The sequence below is a fragment of the Corvus cornix genome, chromosome 3, assembly GCF_000738735.6.
Source record: "Corvus cornix cornix isolate S_Up_H32 chromosome 3, ASM73873v5, whole genome shotgun sequence".
Classification (NCBI taxonomy): domain Eukaryota; kingdom Metazoa; phylum Chordata; class Aves; order Passeriformes; family Corvidae; genus Corvus; species Corvus cornix.
Genome location: NC_047056.1, coordinates 88,465,959 through 88,492,174, shown reverse-complemented (window position 1 = coordinate 88,492,174; position 26,216 = coordinate 88,465,959). Strand labels below are relative to the sequence as shown.

At 37.2% G+C, this 26,216-nt stretch overlaps 1 protein-coding gene across 1 annotated transcript in view; it reads right to left on the bottom strand.

Annotated features, from left to right (window-relative positions):
* The window catches only part of EYS (eyes shut homolog), an 852,840-nt gene that overhangs the window by 9,990 nt on the left and 816,634 nt on the right, over nt 1-26,216 (bottom strand). Inside the window, exons 45-48 of the mRNA XM_019287512.3 lie at nt 25,968-26,112; nt 19,505-19,679; nt 11,392-11,564; nt 2,034-2,195 (exon numbers count right to left, since the gene is read on the bottom strand). Of these exons, the coding sequence (XP_019143057.3) occupies nt 2,034-2,195; nt 11,392-11,564; nt 19,505-19,679; nt 25,968-26,112 (655 nt within the window). The remainder of the gene's footprint in view (nt 1-2,033; nt 2,196-11,391; nt 11,565-19,504; nt 19,680-25,967; nt 26,113-26,216) is intronic.

The following is a 26,216-nucleotide window of genomic DNA, read 5'->3' as shown; positions in this document are numbered from 1 at the left end:
TGGCTGCTAAGAATACTTCTGAGTCTTTCATCAATCTAATTCTGCCTGGATTTGACAGGATTATATGAAGGCAAATATAAAAAGCCAGATGATTAGCTTTTCCTAAATTTTTCAAAACTTGAGGACAGTGAAAGTGGAAGTGAGAAATTTGTAAATAAATTACTCTATATAAGATGAATTTTATTTTGAAATGGAATTGCTATGATTCTAGAAAGGGATTGAAAGATAGTATTCCTTCCTGTGCAAACGAAACACTCAGGAACGTCAATAGAATGAGGGCATGCTTGAGCTAAACCACTCCTGGCCCAAGTTAAACATACTTAGCACTCTCTTTGATGCTTCCAAAGAGATACTTAATTTCATTATATGCTAGCTGCTTCCATGACCTCTGACTATACTTTTTGAGAGAGATCCTTCTTTTCTCTCTTCTATTTTTCATGGCCCATGTAATGCTTTAGTTTGTGCAGGAGAGAACTATTCACCAAGAATCTCAGAACTTGGCCTGTAAGGGATAGAATTATAAAAGATTGATTGTAGAAGAAAGAGCCCTTTGCTAATACATGTATTTTTATTACAGATGCTCCATATATTTTTCTTTGAAGCTTCTTCTCTGTATGTGGTTGCAATTAGAGTAAGGCAAACTGGAGGTGCCAGCAGTGTATGATGCATTGTCAATCTGTTGAAACATCTGTGTACACGATAAGGTGTTGGTACATTGGGCATGTGTGTGATAATATTAATTTGTGCCTGAGTATGTTTATTGAAATATCTCAGAGCTTTAGACTTTGCACAAAGGAATGTAAAAATACAAGATCAATAGTTAATTTGTTTTTTGTCTAAGATGATGTTATGGATGACACATAATGCTTCTGTTTGAAAATGTGCAAGTCATCATGTAAATGCAATTGAGTATGGTAATAAAGTAATTACAAAAAATGTACACCTTAAAGACTAAATTTTAGGATGTACTTACACTATCAAAGTATGTTTTCTTGACATGAAGTTTTAGGAATGTTAACTTAGTAAAGTTTAAAATAATTCTATGAATATTTTATTTAGATCTATTTGTCACTCTGCATATCTGGGAAATGCAAAACTTGGATGTTTTACATGCTGCACCAGCACACTTTTCAACATTATATAATAAAAAGCTACACTTCTGAGAAGCTTCATTCGCTCTGTTTACTTTCACTTGTTTGATCAGTTTTTATATTGCTTTGGTTTTGGTCATTTAAAACACTGGGCCAACCCCCCAAACTGAAAATCTTAGTGTAGCTTATAAGAAGCTGTCCGTGGTCACTTTTCAGGGAGAAGTGCTTTCCTGAACCATTAAATAAGTTCATTATGTACTTGCTGGCTTTGGACTAATCTAAAACTTTGATTTTGCATGTTCTTTTCTTATGAACCTAATTATTCACAGTTCAAAACAACTGTACAATACAGTTCTGGTGTCCCCAGCATAAGAAGATATGAAGTTATTGGAGCAAGTCCAGAGGAAGGCCTGGTAAGAGAACGGGAGAACCTCCCCTACAAAGACAGACTGAGAAAGTTGGGGCTGCTGAGCCTGGAGAAGAGAAGGCTGTATGGAGACCTTACAGGATCTGGAGTGGGCTACAAGGAAGTCAGAGAAGGGCTTTGTCAGGAACTACAGGACGAGTAATGGGTACAAACTGAAAGAGAGGAAATTTAGGTTAGATATTAGGAGGACAGTTTTCACTGTGAGCGTGGTTAGACACTGGCACAGGTTGCCCAGGGAGGCTTGATGCCCCATGCCTGGCAGTGTTCAAGGCCAGGCTGGATAAGGCCTTGAGCAGCCTGGTCTAGTGGGAGGTGTCCCTGCCCATGGCAGGGGACTTGGGACCAGATGATCTTTGAGGTCCCTTCCAATCTCCTAACATTCTATGATTCCATGATAAAACCCAGCCAGCATGAGCAGTGAGTTACAGAGACTGAATGCCTGAATGACTTCAATGTACTGCCTTTTTCACAGAAGTACCTGGCTGTATGATAGCAGCAAGCTGGAATCCCCTTACCTGACTGAGTCCCCAAACGCTGTGCAGTGTAGAACAGGATACCATCTGGAGAGAGAGGCTGGAACTGCAATTTAATATGGGTCTTATGCCGGATATAAAAGGGTGCAAATGACATCCATGATGAGTCATTATTTCTGAAGGATGGATCACTAATGGAAATATCTGAAAAATACAAGAGGAAATGTCTTCTGAAACATATTTTGGGAGGACTGCATTATTATGGACCAGTTATTTTGTATAGTACTTAAATGCTGTACATAATACTTCCAATTCTTCCCTTTCCACAGAATAAAAATAACCTAGATACAGAACAAAACTTAGATAATAGCAAAATACCATTGTCTTCTGGATGCCTTATTTTCCTCAACAATCAAGGCTGCAGTTCTAATGCAAAATAAATGTGATTTTGTTAGCATTCATTTTCAAATAAATATAAGTGTAAATTTCACATTGTTTAAAAATTTAAATGCAAGATAGTGTTGCAAGAGTCAAAATAAACATTTATTTCGTCACCATACAGAGGAAAATCCTAGTATTTGTAATGAGGTGCTTTGTGTGTCCTAAGAATGTACTTTTTTAAGTGGGAAGTGTTCATTAATTGTTGCTGAAATTTGTTTTTAGGATAATAATACTGAGATGTTTGATAATTCAAATCATCCTATCTTATTGTGAAAGAGAACACACAGAATTACAGGGAAGATACAGTGTACACTTTTGAGCTATACACAACTTAATCATTATGTCTTACCTCTTCTCTCAGTGCTGATTGTTCATATACCCCTACAAAATCAGTCTGGTTCAACTGCCTTCAGCCAACTGACAAATTATTATACTTTTCTATACTGTTTATGTGACTTGAAACCATTTCCAGTTTTTCCCCCTGTAACAACATTTCATATTGGAGATATAATTATCACAGAATCAAAGAACCACAGAATGGGTTGGCTTGCAAGGTGCCTTAAAGATCATCTAGATCCAGCTCCTGTGCTATGGCTGGGGACACCTTCCACTCCAACCTGGTCTTGAGCACTTTCAGGGACGGGGCATCCACAACTTCTCTGGGCAATCAGTTCCAGTGCCTCACCAGTCTCAAAAGATTTTTTTCCTAATATCTAATCTCAACCTACTCTGTTTCAGCTTGAAGCTATTCCCCCTTGTCCTGTAACTACATGCTCTTGTAAATAATCTCTTTAATCATGTTAGTTAATAGCTAATTCATTATCATGTAGTTGTTAGTTTACTGTATTTTTGGGTTCACTGGAATAAATCAAGCTACTTAGATGTGCAGGGTGTATTTAGACCTGTGTGTGATAAACCCTTTTTACTATTTAGTTAAACAGCAGTATTAAATGCCTGAGTTGTAAGTGTTCCCTCCTCACTTCTCAGTTTCCCAGCTGAAGCTGTGCTGTTTCCCTTCTAAGAGGTCAGCATCTTTCCTTGTTTTGGCGCTCCCAATTTCATAGTTTTATACTAACTTGCTCTCAGTCAAATATACCTTCAGGATGTCCTTGAAGTGCATTCCGAGATACCTTTTGCTATCTTTCCACACTCAAGTTTTCTGAACAGCATCTGCTGGTGAACCCACTCACCACTCAGCAGCAACTTGCACTGCCTATCACAGATGGGCCTCAGTTATTAGGCTGGAATACAGCCAGCATGCTGCAAGCTCTTGTGATTTGTCTATTTGTCACACCACCTCCCTCAGAACAGGGTTCAAGGTGTTCCTGGTGGACTGTGTCCAGCAGGCAGGTGCATCATTATACAGGATCCAGATCTCTCACCTGTTATCAGCAAAACCTGACCATGCCTCTTGGATGGGCAGTGACTGCACAGCTGACCTTTTTATTAATTCCCCAGTAGATTACAGATAATACTTCTGAGGAAGGTACATGGATTTGATGGCACAAAATCTCAGTAAGTCTAAAAGTAAGTTTTAATTATTGGAATATCAATTATAATGGATTATTAAATGCTTGAATGATCATAATCAGGCATTTGATGAGCTGTTATTCAATCTATATATATATTCTCAAATCACTCCCATCCTGAGTATTGTAATAGCTGTTACGCATCCTATCAAGGCTAGGCAGTGTCTGTAGGAATATATTACATAATGTCAAAGGTATGAAGTTCCTGGCATCTATACTCAAAATTTGACAGAAATAAAAGTAGTTTTGAGAATAGCAATTACCCTGGAAGATAAATAGTAATAAAACTTGCTAAACAGATTTGGTGATATACTTTACATCACTAGAACTTATAAACACTATCAGGGACAAAAGACAGAGTAATACTTATTATTCCATATGGATTCCTTTTCAGTAGATAAGGCCCTCCATTAGTAGTTAAGATAAAATCTTTACTTTACTGATGTCTTCATATTTAAAAATAAATCAGTAATAAGAATTCATTTTGTACATAGACATTTTTTCTTCATGCATCATTTGTAAGTCAGTCTCCTCTTATCAGATTTTTGTACAGTGAGACTTGCATGTGGAGGAACTGTGCCACAGTGGTCAATCTTACATGAAAATATGCTGCTGATTAAAAGGCTGCCTTAGGCAAAGTGTATAATGAGGTATCCAAAAGTCTCTATGGCAGATTCAGTTTACTTTGTCAATGTAGTTAATTTTTTGCTGCTTATGGAGGAAGCCTGTACAATGACTAGTGTGAGAGCAAAATCAGCAGGATTGAAATGCTACACTGCTTGTCACTGGAAGAAAGGAAGATTGCTTTGATAAAAAGCCTTGAAGCAGAGAAAGAGAACAAGGATAAAAGGTGATTTTATAGTATCACTCAGAGAAAGAATTAAATCCATGGTTTCTTATTACAGATAGAGTATTAAAAAATAAGACCCACAGCTTCAGCAACAGATGTCAGAATTCTTTACTAAGGAGGTATTATCCTGATTTATAGATATCAAATACAATACTCTATTTAATATACTTCATTCTGAAACTTCTAAGATGCAAATATTTTATTTTCATTATCCTTAAAAAGTAGGCTTATTTCCAGTAAATATATCTTACAAGTGTCAGAAAGTAACATATTTTGCCACAATGCAGCAGGAGTAACTATAGGAAGTACTAGAATGATTTACAATTTTCTTGTAAATGTTCTGTAGATCTTGCAAGTACTGATGATATGCATGGAAAAAAATCTGACTTGACAGGTGCATGGAACCCATATGTGCACCCATATCCCAAACCAGAATGCATTCACTCAGCCACAGTGCACAGAGGTGAGCAGTATGAAATTTCATTTTTGCAAAATTGTTTCTATAGACAGACAAACTTTTAAGGTGAAGAATATGACAATTTAAGCTTTTCAATTTGCTTTCATGGCAGGCATATACAAAGCTAACACATCAGAGGCTGAGGTACTCTAATGCTGTTTTCTAGGCAGCAAACTTTTTTCACCTAAGAAAACAAGTTGTTCAGCTAAACTTGCACAAGACAACACCTGTGTTACATATGCTTACTCCCAAGAAACTCTGCTAAAACAAATGAGGTAAATGGATGCCTGTGCTGATCCTATAAGCTAAATTGGTAGGACCTGTGCTGTGTAACTGCTGCGTTACTCACTAGAACACCCAGCACTGCGGGATGCCTTGTAAGTGCAACAGGCATTTAAACAAATCCTTCTGTTCTGTATCCGATTAATGGCTCGGTTTTCTAAGCTGAATACTAGTATCTGATGATGCTACACAGCACAGTTGGAAGAGACCACAGTGGATCACCTGGTCCTACCTCTCTGCTCAATCAGGGTCATCCTAGAGCACATTGTACGGAATCGTGTCCAGACACTTCTTGAATATCTCCAGTGACAGAGACTCTGCAGCCTCTCTGAGCAATCTGTTCCAGCTTCCAACAAGAATGGGAAAGGAAATGTGAGTCACTGCTCAAAGGAGTGAGGACCTAATAACAAAAGACATAGAAAAATCCATGTCTGGCTCATTTTTCACTTGGTAAAGCCTGATCAAGCCTCCCAAGTCCCCACGCCTGCTTGCTGAGCTTGAGCAAGTGAAACATCAGTTCCACAGTGATGAGGCAGGTGTTAAGGTCAAGCCTGCAAATTAGTCTGTGAGTCAGGGTCCAGATCAAGTGGATATTGATGCTGCTGCAGTGAATTTCAGCGCACGATCAAGGGGTACTTGAAGTTACTCCTCAAGCAATGTAGGAGGAAACTCCTGCTGGGGCTCCTCTGCAAAGCTGTCTTTGAGACCAGACACCAGCCCCATCCCTCCGGGCTGAGAAATGCTCTCATATCTTTAGGCTCATAATAGGAACTTTTATATTGAACTCACATTTAGACACTTAAATCTAGCTGCTTTGCCTTTAAAACTAGTTCCCACCATTAGCTAACTAACTACCTACCTGACTAACTCTGAAAACTTTCACAAAGTAGGGCGGCAAGCACATTTCCAGCAAATCATTCATGCTCATAGAGGAAGTCTAAGTAATTTCAGAGTCATCCTGCTAAGTGCTAGTTAGCTGGCTGTATCTTGTTCTTACTCAGTTGGGTGACTGGAGGGAATAGTAAGTAGATGATTGAATTTTTATTGGAATATCACATTCCATGATGACATGGCTGACTTGGTGTGAGGGTATTATCATCACCTTCATTTTATCATACATGCATTTATATATGATGTATTTAAGTAGGTAACTCACTTTATTCTACTTGGTGTTTTAAATTATACAGATAAATATTACAAATGCATGTTCCCTTGTGCTTGCCATGAATATTAAGTTTACTGGACTGTTAATGATAAAGCTGAAAGCTTAGATTGCTTTTCAGGTAAAGTTTAGACAACACTTTTTATCCTTATAGGACATGAATGCTGTAGTTACTATTTAAAGATTTTCTCATGTTGCCACAAGTTTTCAAAAAATATCAATGGAAACAAAGCATGATGGGATTGGCATTGCTTAAATGACTAAAAGACAATAGTGACAATAGTCACTGTGACTCAATAATAAATTGTCATTATGGTTAAACATAGAAACAAAAATTTCCAAATGATAGCTATGAAATAGACTATGCAAGTCTAACTGCATTGTCAGGTAAACCCAACATATGTGTACATGTATGTGTGCTTGACTGTGTATATAAGGTATCTTTTCCTGTAAAAGTTGATTTAAATCATACTGTGAATTAATTTGTGTTACAATAGTAGTCAAAATATGTCAAGTAACATTCTATACTACGTAGAAAGTAAAAAATATTTATAGTAAAAATTATTTCAAAAGTCAGGGTTTTTTTTCCTGTCAGTTTATCAGGTATTTTCAAAAATTTTCCGTACTTTTATATCAAAATAATAGAATTTGACATCAAAATAATATCTAGAAAATTGACTTGAGCTGAATAAACATGGCTCAAGGAAGTTGCTTGCCCTTTGTTCTTCAGGGAAATGGCTTTATTGCTTGACAAGTATCTCATTAAACCAAGGACGGAACAATGAAAACTCTTTACATTTCTTTCAGTTCTTCAAGAACTGTACATTGACAGGCAGTATTTGTAGCTATGGAATTCAGAGGCTAATATACAGTTGAAGAAATCTATTTATTAAATTGTTTCTTTGTGAAAAAGGCAGTAGCATTCTGTTATCATGCCTTGAAGTCAAGAAAAAATATCATAATGGATTTTATGAACGTATGTGGCACAAACTATTCCTGCGAAAGAAGACTGCTGAATAATTTCAAATTCGTAGAAATACTGTGATGAAAACCCTGTTTACTTTCACCACTGGCAAATGTTCTCCAATAGTGCCATCTATAGAATCTTTCAAATATTACATTGCTGTCCCCTGAAATAAGAACATTATCAGTCTCTATTATCTCACAATTAACTTAATCTGGAGTTGTAGGTCTTCTTCATTCCTCTACTAAATTATCTGGGAAATAAATACACTTAGTACCTATAGAAACTCTATCTTACGTGTAAATATATCTCAATGTGTAATGGAATGTCAGAGGAACTTTACTGACTTAAAATTTATTTTTGTTTAAGTTTTCAATTGCCTTTAGTGATACTCTTTATGCCAGGGTTAGAGACTTGATTTAATCCATTAAGATAAATGGCAAGAAAAAAACCCAAACGGTAAGCCATAAATGTTTAGATATTAAAAGAGTGCTTCAGGGAGATGTTGGATATAGTTGCTGTGTTAATTTTTTCTCTAAACCTCCATTATTGGCCACTGCTGGAGACAGGATTACTGGCCTCACACAGAGACGTGGTTCTTATGAGAGGAATAAGTTGCTAAAATAGAATTTAGTAGAGATTAGAATATAATTGCAGATGGTATTTATGGATAATGTCTGTAATTTTAATGTTCACATCTCTTAATAATTACTAGTTATGTAAAAGATATTGTGTGTTCACGTATGTAATAGTGTCCTGTATAATCAAACTACCTGCAGCAAAAGGGTGTTCCTTCTTTCTCAGGAAGAATCATCCTCAACATCTGGTCTTGGCCACTGCTTCTCACAGTAATAATCACAGTGAAACTAACAGGTCTACTATATACTTGCAGGGAAACTGAAAAAAACAGGTCCTTAGAGACTTCTCCCTCTTCAGAAACCCTTTGAGACATCTAATTACAAAGGTATTCATTGGCACAAGTGGAATAAACTGGAATGTGGCATACAAAGCCATGCAGGAGACTACCCAGACAAACTACTGGAAACTCTTGTTTGTTTTGAATATTGTGTGTTATTGAAATAACTAAATTATATGCTGCTCCAGGCTGAAGCTTCACTTCTTAATCAGAAGGCAAATTAGAATTGTCTGGTACTTCAGTTGCAAACTTTTAAGTCAAATGACCAAAAGATTTTATTAGCATCATGTTTTGGTGTTGTGGAAAACATAGCTACTTTTAAAGAAACCCTAGATAAACTACTCTCCCATATTCCTCATCCTTGTGGTTATGGCAGTGCTAACTAAGAATTGACACTGTGCCAGATCATGGCAATGTTCGGTTGCCATTTATGCACTTCAGGAGCTGGGCTGGCTTTGCTGTGTTACTGTCACAGCTGTGACCTTTTCAAACCAGTGGAACAGCATTATTTGGTGCTTCATGTGTCATGAACAGTCTTGGAAGTGGTTTGAGTCCAAATGGCAATGTTAACACCAAGCGAAAAAGACTCCTGCATAAATCCTCCACTTCCCTCCCATTTCATTACAATCACTCTTGTTTCTTGGCTCTGACATCTAAAGCTTAACCATAATGTACCCTATGTCTGTGCTGACAGTCACTGCATCCTTGGTGGCTTGAGCTGATGCTCTAAGCTGGACACATCACAGTTAAAAACAGCATTGTCCTCATCTGCTCATATGCCTTCATCTCTCATCTCTCAGGTACATAGTTAATAAAGAATCTCAAACATTTTTAGTGTTTGCCAGACAAGTTAGTGCTTGATTATTGCCAGTTTATGCCTGAGTACCCTTAATAATTGTGTTCAGAATACTCTTGTTTATTATTGTGGTTCTACCCCTATTGCCCCATTTATTCACTTCACGTGTGCTGTTCCTCTGCAAACCATACTGTTGTACTGTCTTTACCAGTTGCTATTATCTGGTAAATCCCTATTTGTTCTTACCCTTTGTTATTCTACTCTGTGCTTTTTTTGCCTCATAAATCTCTTCTCACACTTTTTTCCTTCTTTCTTGTACATTCATTAGTCTTCATCCTTTAATTATCCTTTGTTTTCTCCCAGTCCCTTGGGCTGTTCTTTGCTCTCTGTCTCTTTTTCTTTTGGCTCCAATAACCACCATTAATCTAGAGATGAGATACTCAATCTTGATAAGCAGCTGTTTTTTAGCAATTTGCCACCCTCTAAAAGTGCAAACTGCTCTTTGAAAAATCTCATGATAATTCATTACTCTGCCACAGAGTAAGGTGAAATACAGGGCAAAAGGTTTGGTCAGGATCCATAGTACCTATTCATAAATGGAAAGCTTTTAAATAAAACAGAGAGGAGCCCTCTAATGTGTTTACCAGGTGAAGAATTACTAAAAGGAAGACAATCTGTAAGAAATACAATTTTCTCTTGCTCCAATATAAGTCTTGTACTGGTAATGTGGCCATCATAAGAAGATCCAAATGTATTCTGAAACCTAAACACAGGAGTGTTTACCTGATTAATTACCTGCTTTATATATAGCACATGTCCTGATGATCAGTATCCTGAATCCAGATAATATTGCTTTTGAGAACCTCACTTGAAATGAGAATTCAAAATTGAAAGTTCATATAAAGAGCCTTGAACAGTTGTTGCAGCAGAAGCAATAAAGCAAGCACATTCTTGTATGGAATAAGGAATTCAACAGTAACTTTCCAGAAGCTATATTCTTTTTCATTTGAGCCTACCAATTCCACGTGTAATGGGATTTTAAAACTATCCATCTATAGGGTGAGGACTGCAAATCAGGTCAAATGCAGTTCAGCTTGTCAGTTTCGTGCTTCAAACTCACACAACAAGAGAGGCTGGATCTTGACAGGCAGTTTGGAAAGGCAGCTATTTAACAGTAACTGGAGTTCTCCAAAAGTTGTACAGAAAGCTTCCTAACAGGAAGACATAAATTTGTACAAAATTAACATGAATCTAAGAGCTGTGGAACAGAGGGTGTGGACTGTTCAACACTTCCTTACACACAGAGGCACTTTGGGCAGTTGCAGGAAAAGTCTCTGAGCTTGTAGTACCTGTGTATCCACATTGTTGAATATTCATTTGTGCAATCTCTCAGAGAAGAAAATAAAGGATTCCTTTACATGAGGGTAAGAAATGCAAAACCTGCAAACTGAGGACATATTTTGAGGGTGACATGTTGAAAGAAAGCTGGGGAGAATAATCACTTGCAGATTTTTACAGTGATGTTTGCATCTTTTATCATCGTTATCAGTGCATCCCTACCCAGTAGCCTGTGAAGTCAACAGGAACCTCTTCATCAGGATCAGTAGAAATTGGATAAGGTCCCAGATGCTTCCCTCCTCTGCACCACTACTGAAATCTCAAGTGTATTTCCCATCATACTTCATTATGGTGAGCTTGGGAATTGATATAACATTGCTCTGCAATGCTTCCTGTCCCCTTGGTGTCTGACAAATCATGCTTGTGAACTTGGTTGAATGATTCGAAAAAACGGAAAGAAAAAATGGTGTTTAAAATAAGCAGAGTAAGGAAAAATATCTAACAATTCATAGCTTTAAATTACTTTTTCTAACAGAAAGGTGCATGACTTTCTTAAATCTATTTTGTACTTTGTGTCTCTATGCCACATTTAATTGATATATTGCAAAATGCCGTGGTTTTACATCACGTAATTGTGTGTACAATGTACTGTGCATTTGACATACCTTGTTCACAGTAGGTACCAGTTGTTCCAAGAGGACAGTGACATGTGTAGCCATTAGGCAGTGGCACACAGGTACTGCCTTGCTGGCACAGATGCGGAGGATCATGCTCAGGTTCACACACTGACACAGTTTCTGTGCAAAATGCACCTTTCCATCCAGTGAGGCAGTCACAGCTACACAGGGCAAGTGAAACGAAAGAACGCAACAGTATTATCAAAAGAAATCAACATGTCAGTAGCAATCTAATCAAGACTTTCAAGTTTGGATACCTATATTTAATAAAGTGATCCAAAATGGTTAACAAAAAAGAGTATTAACGAAGTTTGACACTGATTGTGCCGTAATCAAACCTCTCCTGATGGGAGAGAGTTTTTAAAGTCCTTGCCAGGAGTTCCAGAGACAAATGGGACTCTCAGCCTTTGCTGCTTCTTGATAGTTGTTTATTAAGTCTTATCAGAGAAACAGAGTCACTAGAGTGATCCAGACATAGCACAAAGCAGAGAATAGAGGAGAAAGCCAAACTATCAAGATTACACTGCCTTTTTAAAGGTAAATCAACCAATGGTTATTAAAAATGTACATTATTTTTACTTTTCTACCAATTATTTAGTAACACAGCCAGGAACTGCGGAATTCTTCATCCAATCATCCCAAACTACTGTTACTGCAGAATATGGAGTAGTAGAAGAAGAAGGAGAAGAAGAAGGTTTGGAGAACAACAACAATCCTCCATTTTGATGTTTTTTGCTCTATTTACTACATTAACAAACCCAAAACCTCTATATTTTTCACCCAGTGACAATCTTACATAGTAGTCTATCACCTAATTTACACTAGTGTAGTTTCTAGTTCTTCTCTAAGAATAGGCAGTTTTTTCCACGGACAGAGGTCAAAAGCTGTGTTGTTCAGGGGGGTGAAACCCCTCAAAACAGGCAGAGAAATATTCTCTGCACTCTGGGTTCCCACACAAGTCCTTAATTTAACTTTTTGGTATTTTCATTTTATTATAAAAGAAAAATGTACTTAATAGGAAACATTTTATTTTAAATATTAACATTACAATATTTACATCTGTAAAGAAAAAATAAGAAAGAGGCTTGCAGCTTTTGTGTGTGAGTTTTGCTCTACAAATAACTCCAAAAGGCCTTGGCTTTATAAAGTAGGAGTTAAAGCAGACATTAAAAGGGAAAGGTAAGCAGCAAAAAATAGTCATAAAAATAAAACCAGCATAAAGGAATTGCTAACAATTTGAAATTTTAGCTACTAACAGGAGCCTGTCAGCAACTGCCTATCACTTAGTCATTATTAATTTTCTAAATTCTTATAACTGGCATATCAGGTGTAGGTTTGTTGAAGCACTTGATGGAAAAGAGGATAGTGGATCTGACCATGAAAGATGTGGCAATCTGGGTTTCATGTATCTATGATTGTAAATCTATACCATAAGTAAATTTTCTAAACTGACTGAATCTTTGGACTTGTTAATGTCTGACACTCTTTATGCCTTTCTTTCATCTAGGCTGGGGAACAAATGTAAAAAATTCACACTAACTTGTAAATTTAAAATTAGTATGAATTCTATAGAAATTTTTAAATACAGAATACACTTGGTATTGATGTTTAAAATACCCTCCTTACTAAATAGTTAAAATTAAATATATTAGACCTATTTTTATGCTAGCATTTAGTATCACTTTATGATTAAAATTTTTTCCTCCTGAATAAAAACACTTATGGATTTTTCCCTGGAAGCTTTTTTTCCCAAGGCTAAGAATGAAAACTCATATATTTTGATTGGGTTTTGATTGGTTCATATTTTTTTGGTTTTTTGTTTTGTGGAAACTCTTGAATTTTTCTTTGCACTGACTGAACTACATATCCTCCATTAATCTGCCCACTGTTTCTGGGTAAAACATAATGAGGAGCCAGTGAAACCGCTGTTTCACTAAACCTTCAGATCAGACAACATGTAAACAAAGCACAGCCAACAAACCCTTCAGAGTGATAAACAGCTATTTGGAATGAAGGGGAAGAGAGGACAGGACCTTGCAAAAGCAAAAGCACCTCAATTCATCAAAGTCAGCATGAGAATGCTTTCTGTCCCAGCTATAAATGTTATGCTTTGATGCATGAAAGATACTGAGAAGGGGAAATGATTTAACTCCCTGAGTGCAAACAGCAGTGCCCCTTCCTTGTGCCACAAGGGAGGCTGCTGGAGCTGATGCTGCTGCTCTTGGGCATCACACATGAGGGTTCGTCCCCTATCCCTGGCTTGTGTCTGCATATATCCATTTACATTTCTTCTTGTCTTTTATGACCTAAGAGAAGTCAGGTTTTTAAATTAACTGAAAATCATTTGCACAGAGCTGACCATGTTTTCTGGCCATTACAGTGGCAATGGTCTATCAACAAATGAAGCCTATTTAACACGCCTAAGCAAGTTCGACTGGTATTGAGAAGCTTAGATCCAAAATTTCCTAATCTTTAAAGAGATAAAGGAAAAGGCAATGTTTCAAATCTTTTCCATCGTGCAGCCTGCCATGCTGGTCTAGTTTTCTCTATATCTTCTTGATTTTGGTTGCTTGTTTTTCCAGACCAGGAGAGCCCAATAGCTTGCACTAGTGACTTGACTCTCAGGGATTTAAAGACTCACTCAGAATCACAAAATACATCCAGGTGGAAGGGACTCATAGGGATCTTTGAGCCCAACTCCCTGCTCCTTGCAGAACTACCTAAAAGTAAATTGTATGACTAACAGCATAATCCAGATGCTTCTTGTATTTCTTTAGGTATAAGAGGTGAGATTCATTCTGAGATCAAGACAGTTAATTTTATGTTACATCAGGTGCCCAGCTGGCTTCCAGTTGCCCTAGAGGTATATGAGAGAGGCAGCTTTTGGCCAGGGAGACAAGTTTCTGACAGAGACCACTGAATGCTCAAGTTTAGGCAATAGGAGCCTTGAGTAACTGCCTGAGCTCATATGGTAATCAGTGATGAACCAGTATGGAGAGGCAGTGGGGAAGTCGAGCAGAAAGTACCGCAGGTGTGGATATCTTGACCTTAGTGGGCTAGAAGTCATGGGAACGGCAGGCAAGTAATTGAAGGATTGAGTAGAAGGAACGTTATGTATTACATTGTGCTTTGCTTAAGAGAAATCATGAAAGATGGTAGTTAATCAATGTTGCTAGGAAACATGAATGTTGCTGTTTTTTACTAAGGTAGTGGAAAGTTTTCTCTGAAGGCTGTAAGAGTATATAAGCCATGCTGTAGAAACAATAAATGGCTTTTGCTTGCATCAAGCTACGTCCTGTCTCTCAATCACCAACAATCCAATGGAAAGAGTCTCAGGAACTGGAGCACTATCCATCCCACAAACCAGCACATGCATGACCCTAATGATAAAGCCCTGCATTCAATTGCCTCAACACAGACTAATTGTATTTGCCTCCTGATCCATGGTGTGTCTGAGAGACGTGTGAGCCAGCAGATAAGACAGAAGAACTGTGGAAGACTTGTGCTCCTCTGGAGTCCTCCTTTTCTGCGCTCCTATGAAGACCAGAAGGGTATCCCAGGACCTGTGCCATTAGAATGCCAGTGTTTAGACAACTGGAAAGGCCTGGATCTCCACTGACTGTGATAGGATCCTACACATTTAGCTTGCCTGGAGAAGGTTTATGTGTCTTAGAAGATAATGTCACTGCAACACAATTTCCTATTTTCAGGCGTTTTGAAGAACATGAATCAAATTAATTCTTCTATACTTCAGATACCAGTATCTCAGGAACAACCACCAAACTGTCTTTTTTTTTTTTTAAAGCATATTTTTAGGTGGGAAAGGATAGAAAGGCTTTCAAATACAACTTTGATAGTGTGTCTGAAAACTAGCTGTATAATCTTGAATCTCCTAGTTTTGCAAAGGACTCTTAACAGGATGCACTCCAGAGTATGTACAGGGCAAATTCAGCCAGCTCAGGATGCAAAAGAAACTCACTTTCAATTCTGGAAATTCAAAAACCACTTCAAGTTCTGACATATTAGTATTTAGGAAGATCAAGAATTGTTTAATTTAATGGCTTTTTCTTCTTTGCTTCTTGTCAAATGCTTAACAGTGTCATGCAGTATTCATAGAATGGTTTTTCAGGTTTGAAGTCCCTCACCAAAGCCAAAATTAGCTCTCAAACAAATAACACAGTTTCTACATAACCAAGGACAACAAGTGTGTGTCACTGTTGGTTATGAACCAAAACACAAAATTTTTACAAAAATTCAGGCAACATTAAAAAAATTCATGAAGAGTAACCTTACACATGAATTATGTAAGAAATGTGTCTGTTTGTTCCTACACAAAATCCTGATCAAACTAGAAGCATTTCTTGAACTTTGTAAGGAAATAACTAAAGGTCCTAAAGGATTTGCAAAGAATTGGAAAGTTTACTTAGATCCTAAACTAAACAAAACCCATTCTTCTACTAAATATAGAAAATATATTGTTTAAAATGTCATTTCAATGCTAGCAAATATGGAATTTCCCACAGTTATGCAAATGTGGTGTCAAATCAAACAAGTATCTTATAGCAGAAAAGGAGGTGTTCAGGTCTGCCCATTCTGACACCTGAATTTGGGATTCTATATGTAAGATGGGCATATACTCAATGGAGATCAGAGGCTTAATTCATTTATCTAATTAGTTAGACCAACTGAGATTAGGCAGATGTTTAGTGACATCTGAAACTTCTTAGGGTATCTTGTCGGACCGCCAACCACTTTTCCAGGAGGAACTGAAACATTTTTCAACATCATATAAGAATCTCAGATAGTGCAGGACATCTCAAATTCATATTGGCATGTATTGGCCCCATCAGGCTGCCCAGTCCACTGGGGATTTCTGGATATAGTTCTTGAATTTGTTTTGTAGTGGAACTGAGAGATGCTGAGGAAAGGAGGAGATCCCTAAATAAGAGTGGTTTTAAATTCACGCTGTGGAAAAACAGAGCATTAACAAAACACAGTCTATCTTCAGGCTAGGAGGTAAAAATGGAGCCTGAAGAAAATGAGATTGGAAGACAATCAACTGTGTCTAAACAAAGAGAATAATGGAATGCTGCAAAAGTGTCCTATTAAATAAGGCAAATTGGATAAAAATTTTAGATAGCAAATTCACCCCCAAAACAGAAATTTGTATTGTTTTAAACCAAAACAATTAAACAGGTAAATATCTTTTCCCTTATAGAGTATGAAAGTATGTCCTTGTGTTACAGATTGATTTTGTCCTTGCACTGCAAATTTATTTTAATTGAATCTAGCCCAATAACGAGACTACAGCAGCTCCTTTTATGGGGCACCCCACACATATGGGGTATGATTTAATTTCTGAAATCTGAGTGGCTATTGCTCTTTGAAAGCTATAGAGTACTGAGAAATCCACATGAAGCTTGGAGATATGACAGAAAATTCAAGTCCCAAGCTCTTCTGAAGCAGCAGCTGATGGCCAAACGTCTACCCAGGAGTGTCTAAAGTGACACTATGTGCTTACATTTAGCAGACGGAATCCTCTCCATTTTGTCTGATGTTCTGTTCAAACAGCACACAAGACACACTTTTTTCTTACTTCACCAACAAGAAGTAGCCATAACACCTCACAGACAATCTTGTTATATGCAATTTTCTATTTTCTATGATTTTGTCCCATAAATAAAAGAGTAGGGGATATTATTGTCCCTTGAAAATGATATTCTTTATTTTATTATTCAAGTACTTCCCCTTTTTTTTGTTAAAACACAGCAGTTGTGCTCTGTTGCTGGCCAGAATGTAAAGATTAATGCAGCATATTTCTGTTTCTATTTAAATCAAAGCATTATCCCTATAGCAACTGAGTCTACAGCTTAACAGCACTGCACACTTTCTGGCAGGGTGGTGAAAGCAAGACATAAAAATAGCTCAAAACAGCAACCAAAACCTCTGGAGAGATCTCATTTCAGCAGAGAAAATATTTGAACACAAATCCAGTTCCCTCAAGGATTCTGCTCTTCAAAAGAACACACATGATTTGAAAATAGAAAGAAGTTCCCTCTGAGAAAATATATTGAGAAAGTATTGACAGCGACTGTACTTTGACAGAAATTATTTGTAAGCTACATCCGTGCCTCTTTGGCAATGCTTCACTTTTTCTGTGAGAGGAAAAAGTGACCATTACTGGTCCATGCATGCACATATACACAGTGTGAAGACCTAGCTGTCCTGAAATACGGGGACAGGAATAGAATTCAGTAGTAGGTCACTATAAATCAAATGCAAACAAGCAAACAAACCCCAGAAAAACCAAATCACACCACCACCCTTCTCCCCCCCAGTGCCCCCAAATTTTAGAATAATCCCTAAACTAATCTGGAACATGAATTGTAATGATGAAAAAGAACATTGCCTATAATACCAAGCTCACAATGTTTTTCTGTCACCAGCTGCCATTCTAGCCTGCCACCTGCTTTCCAAATGTGTTCTCGATGCTGCTGGTGGTGGTTCACCTTACAGATATGAAGGTTACTTAGCACAGCTGAGTAAGTTGCTGAAGAAAGGATTTAGGTGGGTGGATGGGAGTGGGATGCTTCAGACCACATTTATGAATTTTGTCTTTTGGTTTTGTATCTCCTCTAATATGGTCATAAGGGGAAAGAGGGCCATTATCCTTTCTTGTTCCTCAGAAAGATCAAATGCCAAGGGTTTAACAGCTCTGGGAGGATCCTGCAAAGTGCAGGAGTTGGGACATACAGCAGTGCAACAATCAGAAAGCAATCCCAAATCATGTTTTTTTTTAAAATGATTCCTTCATTACTGTATTTAAGAGAATATAAATACACTTATAGGGGAAATGGGGATCAATCTGTGTGCTAATCTTGGGGTCAATTTTCCAAATTTCAGTACAGCTTACTAGCTTTAGAAGCAGGTTTTTTTTGTACCAGTTTTCTTACAGGTGAAGATTTGTGTCACTGGCAGCACAACCAATTACCATATAATACTCTCTCCAATACAGAGTTAGCAGATTGTTTTTAGATTGACAGATATGCAAATGTTTTTCTTTGTAGCACACAGAACGACAGTTTTTTGTTGTTTTAAGAAGCATCATACACAAAGGCTTCACAGTGCAAAGCCTGTTTTCTCATTCTAATCTGTCTTGCTGTCTGCAATGTTTTCAGCCAGTATCTTAACAAGTTTTAAATCAGCACTTTTCTCTTTTTAAAAAATTATGCAAATATGTGGAAATAAGTGAATATATGTGAAAGCACATAAGGGGAAGTGAGTATAATTAATCTTGGCAGATACTTTTAAAATAAAAAATGCTCATCAGCAAAGGTTTTACATCTGTGTTACAAAGTGTTTGAAAACAAGATTTATTACAATGGAAGTGTTGACACTCAATAGCAACTTGGAACTGCAAATGTACTTCCTTCTTCTGTGCTTTACAGCCTGGGCACTCAGCTCCATCTACACTGAGAGACAAGGCATGAAAGACCAGAGACTCATCTTCTGGGGAACCTCTCATGGCTGCCCCCTCTTATGCCATGGATCAGCCAGGTGAGCAGCTTATAGATGCACTGACAAACTTCAAACAATGTTTGGACCTCCTACAGATTTAAACTGGCTCCGAACTTTGTGATGTTGGACAGTCAGTGGTTTACCCCACAAGGGTTTTTTTAATGGAAAATAATAATTTCCAGGAAAAAAAAAAAGTTATCTATTTTTGCCCCATCAACCACATTTGGACATTAACACAGTCAAGCTCTCCTCTTCACTACTTCTTCTCTGCTATCCCAGCCGCTCACTTAGTTTTAAAAAAATGTCACATATCTAATTCTTCCTATGAATTTCCTAGTAAGTTTGGATGCCTGTGACTCCAGTGGAGCAGAACCAGCCCATGGAATTTCTTAAAAAATTCCCCAGAAATGGTCCTAACATAACGTTAATATTTTAATATTTTAATGTGTTTGTCTAACTGAATGAACTTTTATCAGCTTTCTTTCCTTCTTATAGCCTCCTTCTGTTATGAACACACTAAAATAACCATAGTTATTAGTCTAGAGACAGTCTATGCTGTGTCTAAATATATATATACACTTACTAAACAGTAGACCCAGTTTCTATGCACTTCCCACCATTTCTGCATTTTATTAAACTGCATGGGGAATCTTCACATTGTCCAACACTGCGACCAGAATTGGGGTGTCCTTCTGGAGTTCCTGGTGATTTAAACCCTTGATTGAGGCTGGTGCGAACTTGAACATCAAAAATGCAACCTCAAAAGTAGAAAGAAAGAAAGAAATTAGCTTTAAAACAGATAGCAAAAGTCAAACCAAACCTAACAGCAGAACAGTGTCAACCCTCAGTGAATGGGTTCCACCAGAATATCTTCAGTGAATGGGCAACCATACCATCTACAGGAGGAAAAGGTAGGCCAGCTGCTTTCTGTTCAGGCAAATGAGCGGATGATCAGAAGTCCTTCATTTAATGGTGGGTAAAACAAAAGAAATAATTTCTCAGGGAATAGACAGATTATAAAGTCAGTGACTAGGTGCAATTTTGTGTTTACACACTCATGCTCTTACAGGAATGCATCTACATCAGATAAAAGAAGTCACAAATCCCAAAAACACATAAAACACCAAAAAAAAAGAGAAAAAAACAAACCAGGAAAAAAGAGAAGAATATACAGCAAGATCTGCTTAATATAAAATATAATACAATCCAGACAGCACCAAATAATAGAATGCAAGCAAGGAATGTGGACTTGAATTTCTGTAGGCTGAAAAGGACCCCTTCAGGTAATGACTCAAACTCTTCCCTTCTCAAGTCCCTGGTACATGCAGATCATGTCACACGTGACATTTTAAGGTCGATGTAGGCTGCTCCTTCAGGCCCTTAATCTCAAAAAATAATTTAAAAATGTAACATATACTAGTAAAGTAAACACTTCTGGGGCTGTAATAGAATTGTTATCAAACTTTTATTACTTTCCGGAACAGTACAGCTGCATGCAGACTACCACTGGGAAATGGTCCAAAGATTATTCTAAGCCCCTAAACACATCAAAGAATTGTTTAGGAAACCAATAATTGTCACAGACCAAATGTTTGTCAGGGAATATTGTAATAATTTATTTGTAAAGACGGTTGAGTGCCAGTCCCTGGATCTATGCTCTGATTTTTTTTTAATTTCATAATACCTTGGTATCCTGAGCAAAATGAGGAGCTAAAGCTTCAGAGTGAAGAAGAGGTATTCCCTGCTTGCTACTTCCTAGCAGCTCCTGCTTAGCCTGTGAGCTTTCCATGGACTGCCCCTTTGCAGAGTCTTTGTCACAGGTGGTCAGCCTTATGGGTCCAGCTGAAGTCATCAGTATTTCTGAATCATGTTTATGGATCCATGTGCTTATTTCTATACTGAAAAACTGAAAATGATGCCACAGAGTATATATTTTTGGATCAAATCCTAAGTGACTTTTCAAAATATGCCTCAGCATCCAAGTGATGTATAGCCACATTTAAAGGTAGCCTTAAGCAATTTTGAAATGTCATCCAGATTTATACATAAATATATATATAACTTCAAACTAAAAATCAGGTTTTAAACTACTTTAGTTATACTAGTACATAAATGTATTTGAAAATGCTCATACCTTTCTAAACCTGATTTATAGAATTTAGCTGAGACATAGTGAATTCCCACAGTGACTGAAATCACAAGAAGAGCTGGTATTCAGCAGTGCATGCCAGAGGCTCTCTGCTTAATATTACAAGCAGGGAAAGGATATGATATGGAGATTGTAAGTAATCATTACACTGATTTTAAAAACATCACTTAATATGAGTTTTTGCACGATTCACTGAAATCACATAAGGAAAAGGCTTGCATCTGAAAAACCCAATGAATGTACAATGAGATTTTTTTATAGCCACTTAATTTGTTTGGAACAAAATATAAGTAATATCTATAGCAAGATAACTATTTAACTACAGTTTCATGTAGTTGAAAGTAGCTTTCTTCAGCTATTTCTGTATTTCACACATTTTGTAGCTCTGTCTGTATTGACATATAACTTAATTCAGAAACTCATAATAAGCAATTTAAAAATAACCTACTTTGATGATTATTTGCAATCTTTGTGTTATTGCTTTTTTGCTTTTTACAGGGTTGTTTTTTTAGGCCACCTTATGCTTGGTAAATCCTAACTAATGTTTCATCTCTTTTTCAGTAGCAGATGAAGCATGTTCTGTTCTCCTGGATCTTACTGGAGTGCTAAGAAAAAGCAGCCCAGAGCTCTGCGTAAACAATGGAAAGCACAGCGAGTCCCGAAGGACTTAAAGGTCATCATGGAAAATAAGCTGGCTTTTGTGTTGATGATTAGTTTAACTGTACCAACCACAGTTTAACTGTGCCATCTAGGTTAGAAACACTTTTTGAGTGCTGGTAAACAAACCATGTAACAGGTACAAGAGTGTTTTGGCCCAGCTTTCTAAGTTCAACTGAATCTTTTATTTAATGAATCACAGCAGCAATTTGAGCCTGTTGTGGCAAGCACTATAAAACCTTCTGCAGAAGGATCAGCTGATGAATGTGCCTTCTTTCTGACCTGAATTCCCTTTGCTTCACCAGTTCTGGGCCCCTTTTAATGAGAGACTGCCAACTATTCTGAATAATGGAGAGGTTTTCTGACACAGCCAAGTTTGCAAGAGGAACTCAAAGTTCCCAATTTTGTGAGTTAAACTTGGCATGAGTCTGAACATCAGAGTTTTATGCAAGTAAACTGAAATCAGATACCAAGACTGTACACCCACAGATGGTATACTACCTTTTTGTTTGCAATCTTTTGAATTGTGACTCCTTAGACCACACCTAGGCCTTTCTATTATTGACCTCTTTTATCATCAATTTCTTTTATAGCTTTCACCCCAGTCTAGCAGAGCTCATAAACCACTAAAGAGCCACGAACAATGGATTACATAAATTTGATGGATTATCATATAATATATTACTTCACTACTCTGCTTTACTTTTTCTTTATTTCTTCTGAGATATCCTTATCACACAAAGATTTTTTTTCCATAATTTCTTGCTAGAATCCCTTACTCGCTTGTAAGCACTTGGTACTAATTTGACTAAAAAGTACACAAAGCAGGCATTTTCAAGATGTACTAAAAATGCAGCAAGAATACTGACAGAAATAGACACATTGATAAAATATTTTCTATCTGAATGCAGTACTGAATTTACAGATTTCTTAAATCCTACCTATCCTAAAATGCTTTGCTTTCCCCTTGTTTTTCTTTGCTGTTTGTGAGTAGTGGGCTGTTGGTCTAAAAGACGGCCCCCACAGTGACTCCTCAGGACTTCTCAAAGCTGTGACCCAAACACCCAGAGGGCCTGTGTGGATCATACAGCACTGACTAAAAGCTGGTTCAGAACTCACTTTCCTTCTGTGACATCTGTGGTGCAGGAACATAAAGATAGCCTGTCTTTAACCCTGACAGGCTTGCAATGTATTCTAACTTATTATGAACTTAAACTTTGACTGAAAGGCTATATTTGTATCTTTTTGGAACTCAACTGTGTTCTGGGTTTACTCCATGTTTAAAAAGTGACTGCAGTACCTGGAATTTTATTTATTTTGCAAAATCATTTATGTGAAGAGGTGGCTCTTTCAGCATGGAAGAGGTTCTTCAACATTTCAGATTTGTGGTAAGAGTTTCTTTAGCCTATTTACTCCTCCTTTTAATAGTATTTGTTGTCAAACATCAGATTACTTCTATAGCCATGCTTCATCCTGCTTATAAACAGGATCACAGGAACAATCAGTTGCTCCTCTTTCATTGCTCCTCACTTATTTCTAGATGAAAGCCCTGTCTCCATCAATTGCATCTATGGCTAGAGACTGCATCCTGTATTCATGATAGCACCAAACATGAAACCTCAGAACTCTCCCTCTTGTTTTGTCCCTGACACCAGATTTCTCTCTGCCTCTCTCAGAGATGGAAGGGTTGGAAATTCAGCTGTATCTTCCAGCTTTTTCCAAATAATTCTCTGTCTCATTTTGTGTAGGTGAGTCATAGTGCTGAGTTGTACATGAACATGAGTCAGTTGGTTTTATAATCCCACTTCAGATTGTCCATTAATGACCAGTCTGAGTCTCTTTGGCCACAAGACTTTCAGCTACCTACACCCCACATTTTACTTTTTAGATCATCTGCAGTGTGATCAGAAAACTCACAACATACCTTAATTACACTGTTACAGGAAATGAAAAAAAGCTAAACAGTTAAGTAAACCCTCTCATTTACAAAAGGTTCCTGTAACCCCCCAAGGAGCCTCAAATTCAGATGAAGCACAAAGGACCTCAAAGTCCACATGAACTTGGCTGCTTCATCTGACCTCTACCTTTACCAGTTTCTTCACCTTCTCATAGGCACTCAAAGAAATTTTGCAAATTGCTTACAGTACCATCAAACATCCTTCAGCCTTTCAAAAGGATCTCTACATGCTGATTCACACGTCCTAAATTAAAAATTCCACAACTTTTGATTATTAAATGACAATTTATTAAATAAATTTATCTTCAGTTTACTCCTCCTCTATGGAAATTACTTGAAAAAATGCTAAAGGCATGCAGGTCAGGGAGGAAATGGTCTGAAACTGTAGTTGTACAGAGTAAAAATCGTAAATTATTGCACACTGACACTGGGGACATTTAGTCTGCAGCTGTATGGCTGGCCTCAATGTTTCTTCATCCAGTAGTGATTTCTTACAAAAGGAGAGGTACACTCTGGTATTAGAAGCAAAATGGTTTTAATAAATCATGTCTTTAAAAGCAGCCAACAGCAGGTTTCCAAAAGTCTGAGTGGTTTAATCAACTATGTGCTAGATAAATTTATCTTGGCTGTCACTTCCAGGGTTTCTTTGAGTTCCCTACAGCTGTAGATTGGCTGAAGTAAAATAGTTCACAATTTTCCTCTCTGTCAGTGGTATTGCAGTTCCCACTCTGGAGAAAGTCTATAGAGGTTTATTTCTGAACTTGAAGATCCTGAGAGCTGAAATTTGGGAGATTTCTGAGCTAGAAGAACAAATGAGATGCTGACTACTTAAGAAAACATCATAAGAAATTGGTCATAGGGAAGTGCAGATTCCTTGAAAGTCAGTGTGCTGACAGAGACAAGCTACTGCTGGGAACTGGAGCATGGAATGAATTAGCAAATGTAGTAGACTTAATACTGTAAATGATAGGGACAAAGAGAAAACTGTTTATGTGCTACATTTGCCAAAATTTTGCAGTAAATACAAGAAATAGTATGGTAACTAACAGTACACGGGCTTTCTGGTTTTTTAAAGATTATTCATACTGAATTTATAGAAATTTCGTCATTAGAATGTATTTGGAACATGAGGAACCTGGAAAATTCACGTTTGTGGTTAAAGTGAAGCACCAGAGATTCCTATTGGTCACCCCTAACATTAGCATGTTTATAACACTCAAAAGTTCTTCACATATTAAAGTATGAGTATTAAAATACTCACATAGACATTATGCTTTATGATATGCCAATTTGCAACCTGCTAAGAGGCTATGAAAGGTATAACTACACAATCCATACTTCCTGAAAAGACAGAGATGGATGAAATGTTAATTCATATGATATTCTGAGTGAAAAGTTGACTATAGGATATGAAATTGATTTTGAGGAAATTTCAGTGTAAGAAGAAAAAGTAATAGCTGGAAATTAAGTGGTTACATGATCTTAATGGAAATGCAGAGTTTTAGTGTACGAAAGTGAGTTTTATTGCTATGCTTGCCTTTCATAATGTACCCTCACTTTCATAATTGAGAACTCAAACTCTGCTTTACTATTGCAAAATGTTTTCTTTTCAATCGAAAGGCTTTCCAGTGCTCAAAATGAATTGAAATTTTACCTTGCAAATATCAAGCACATTGTTTCTTTGGAAGCAAAGAACAAAAATAAATTGTTATGAACAAGTCTTTTGCTTCATTGCTGATCTGGTAGGAGCTGAAAACAGATTAACAAAGCTTCAAATATCACTTCTGAGGTAAGAATTATTATCTGCTAGATAAATATTTGCAAGAGGAATTAGCTAAGTCCTGTCTAGAGACCAAGATCATAATGCCAGGAAAAAAAAAAAAGATTTCTTTCAGAAAGAAATTTTCAGCATGAAAGATATTACCCAAACTAGCACTGCCAGTCACATTGGGAGAAGAATCTAAACTACTACAGAGAAAGGAAGCCCTTTTGAAGTGATGCTGTAGAACAGGGACACATAAGAAGAGATTACATGGCAAACATTACAATGGCAAACTTCCATTTTAGCAGAAACAGAAAGTATTAAAATTATTTAGCAAAGCCTCTTTTTGCATCGTGTTTCTTAGTTATCATAGTGAAATAATGAAAAAGCCACAGGAAATTCAGCCAAGGAGGTTCTAGTTTGTTTCCTGATAAGACAGAGATTGTTTTGGTTGCCTATGAAAGGAAGATCTACAATATGATGCATGTATTAAAAGGAATTGAAAATGGTGTAATCTTTACCTTGAAAGCCGTTCTTAAATCTGGGTCCCTTTGGTAGGAGTTCTGGAGTATACTCATGATAGCCTCCTAAATAAAACTGACTGAAGACATTGAGTCCAACCAGTCTCCCAGGAGATGTGACAGTTTTATTCTTCTGATCATCCACCTTTCAATGAAACATTAATATTTGTTACAACAAAGGAATTTGCCTTTTTTTAGGAACTCCTAGTGAAGACAATCCTCCCAGCTTTACAGGGAAGCAGAAAAAAA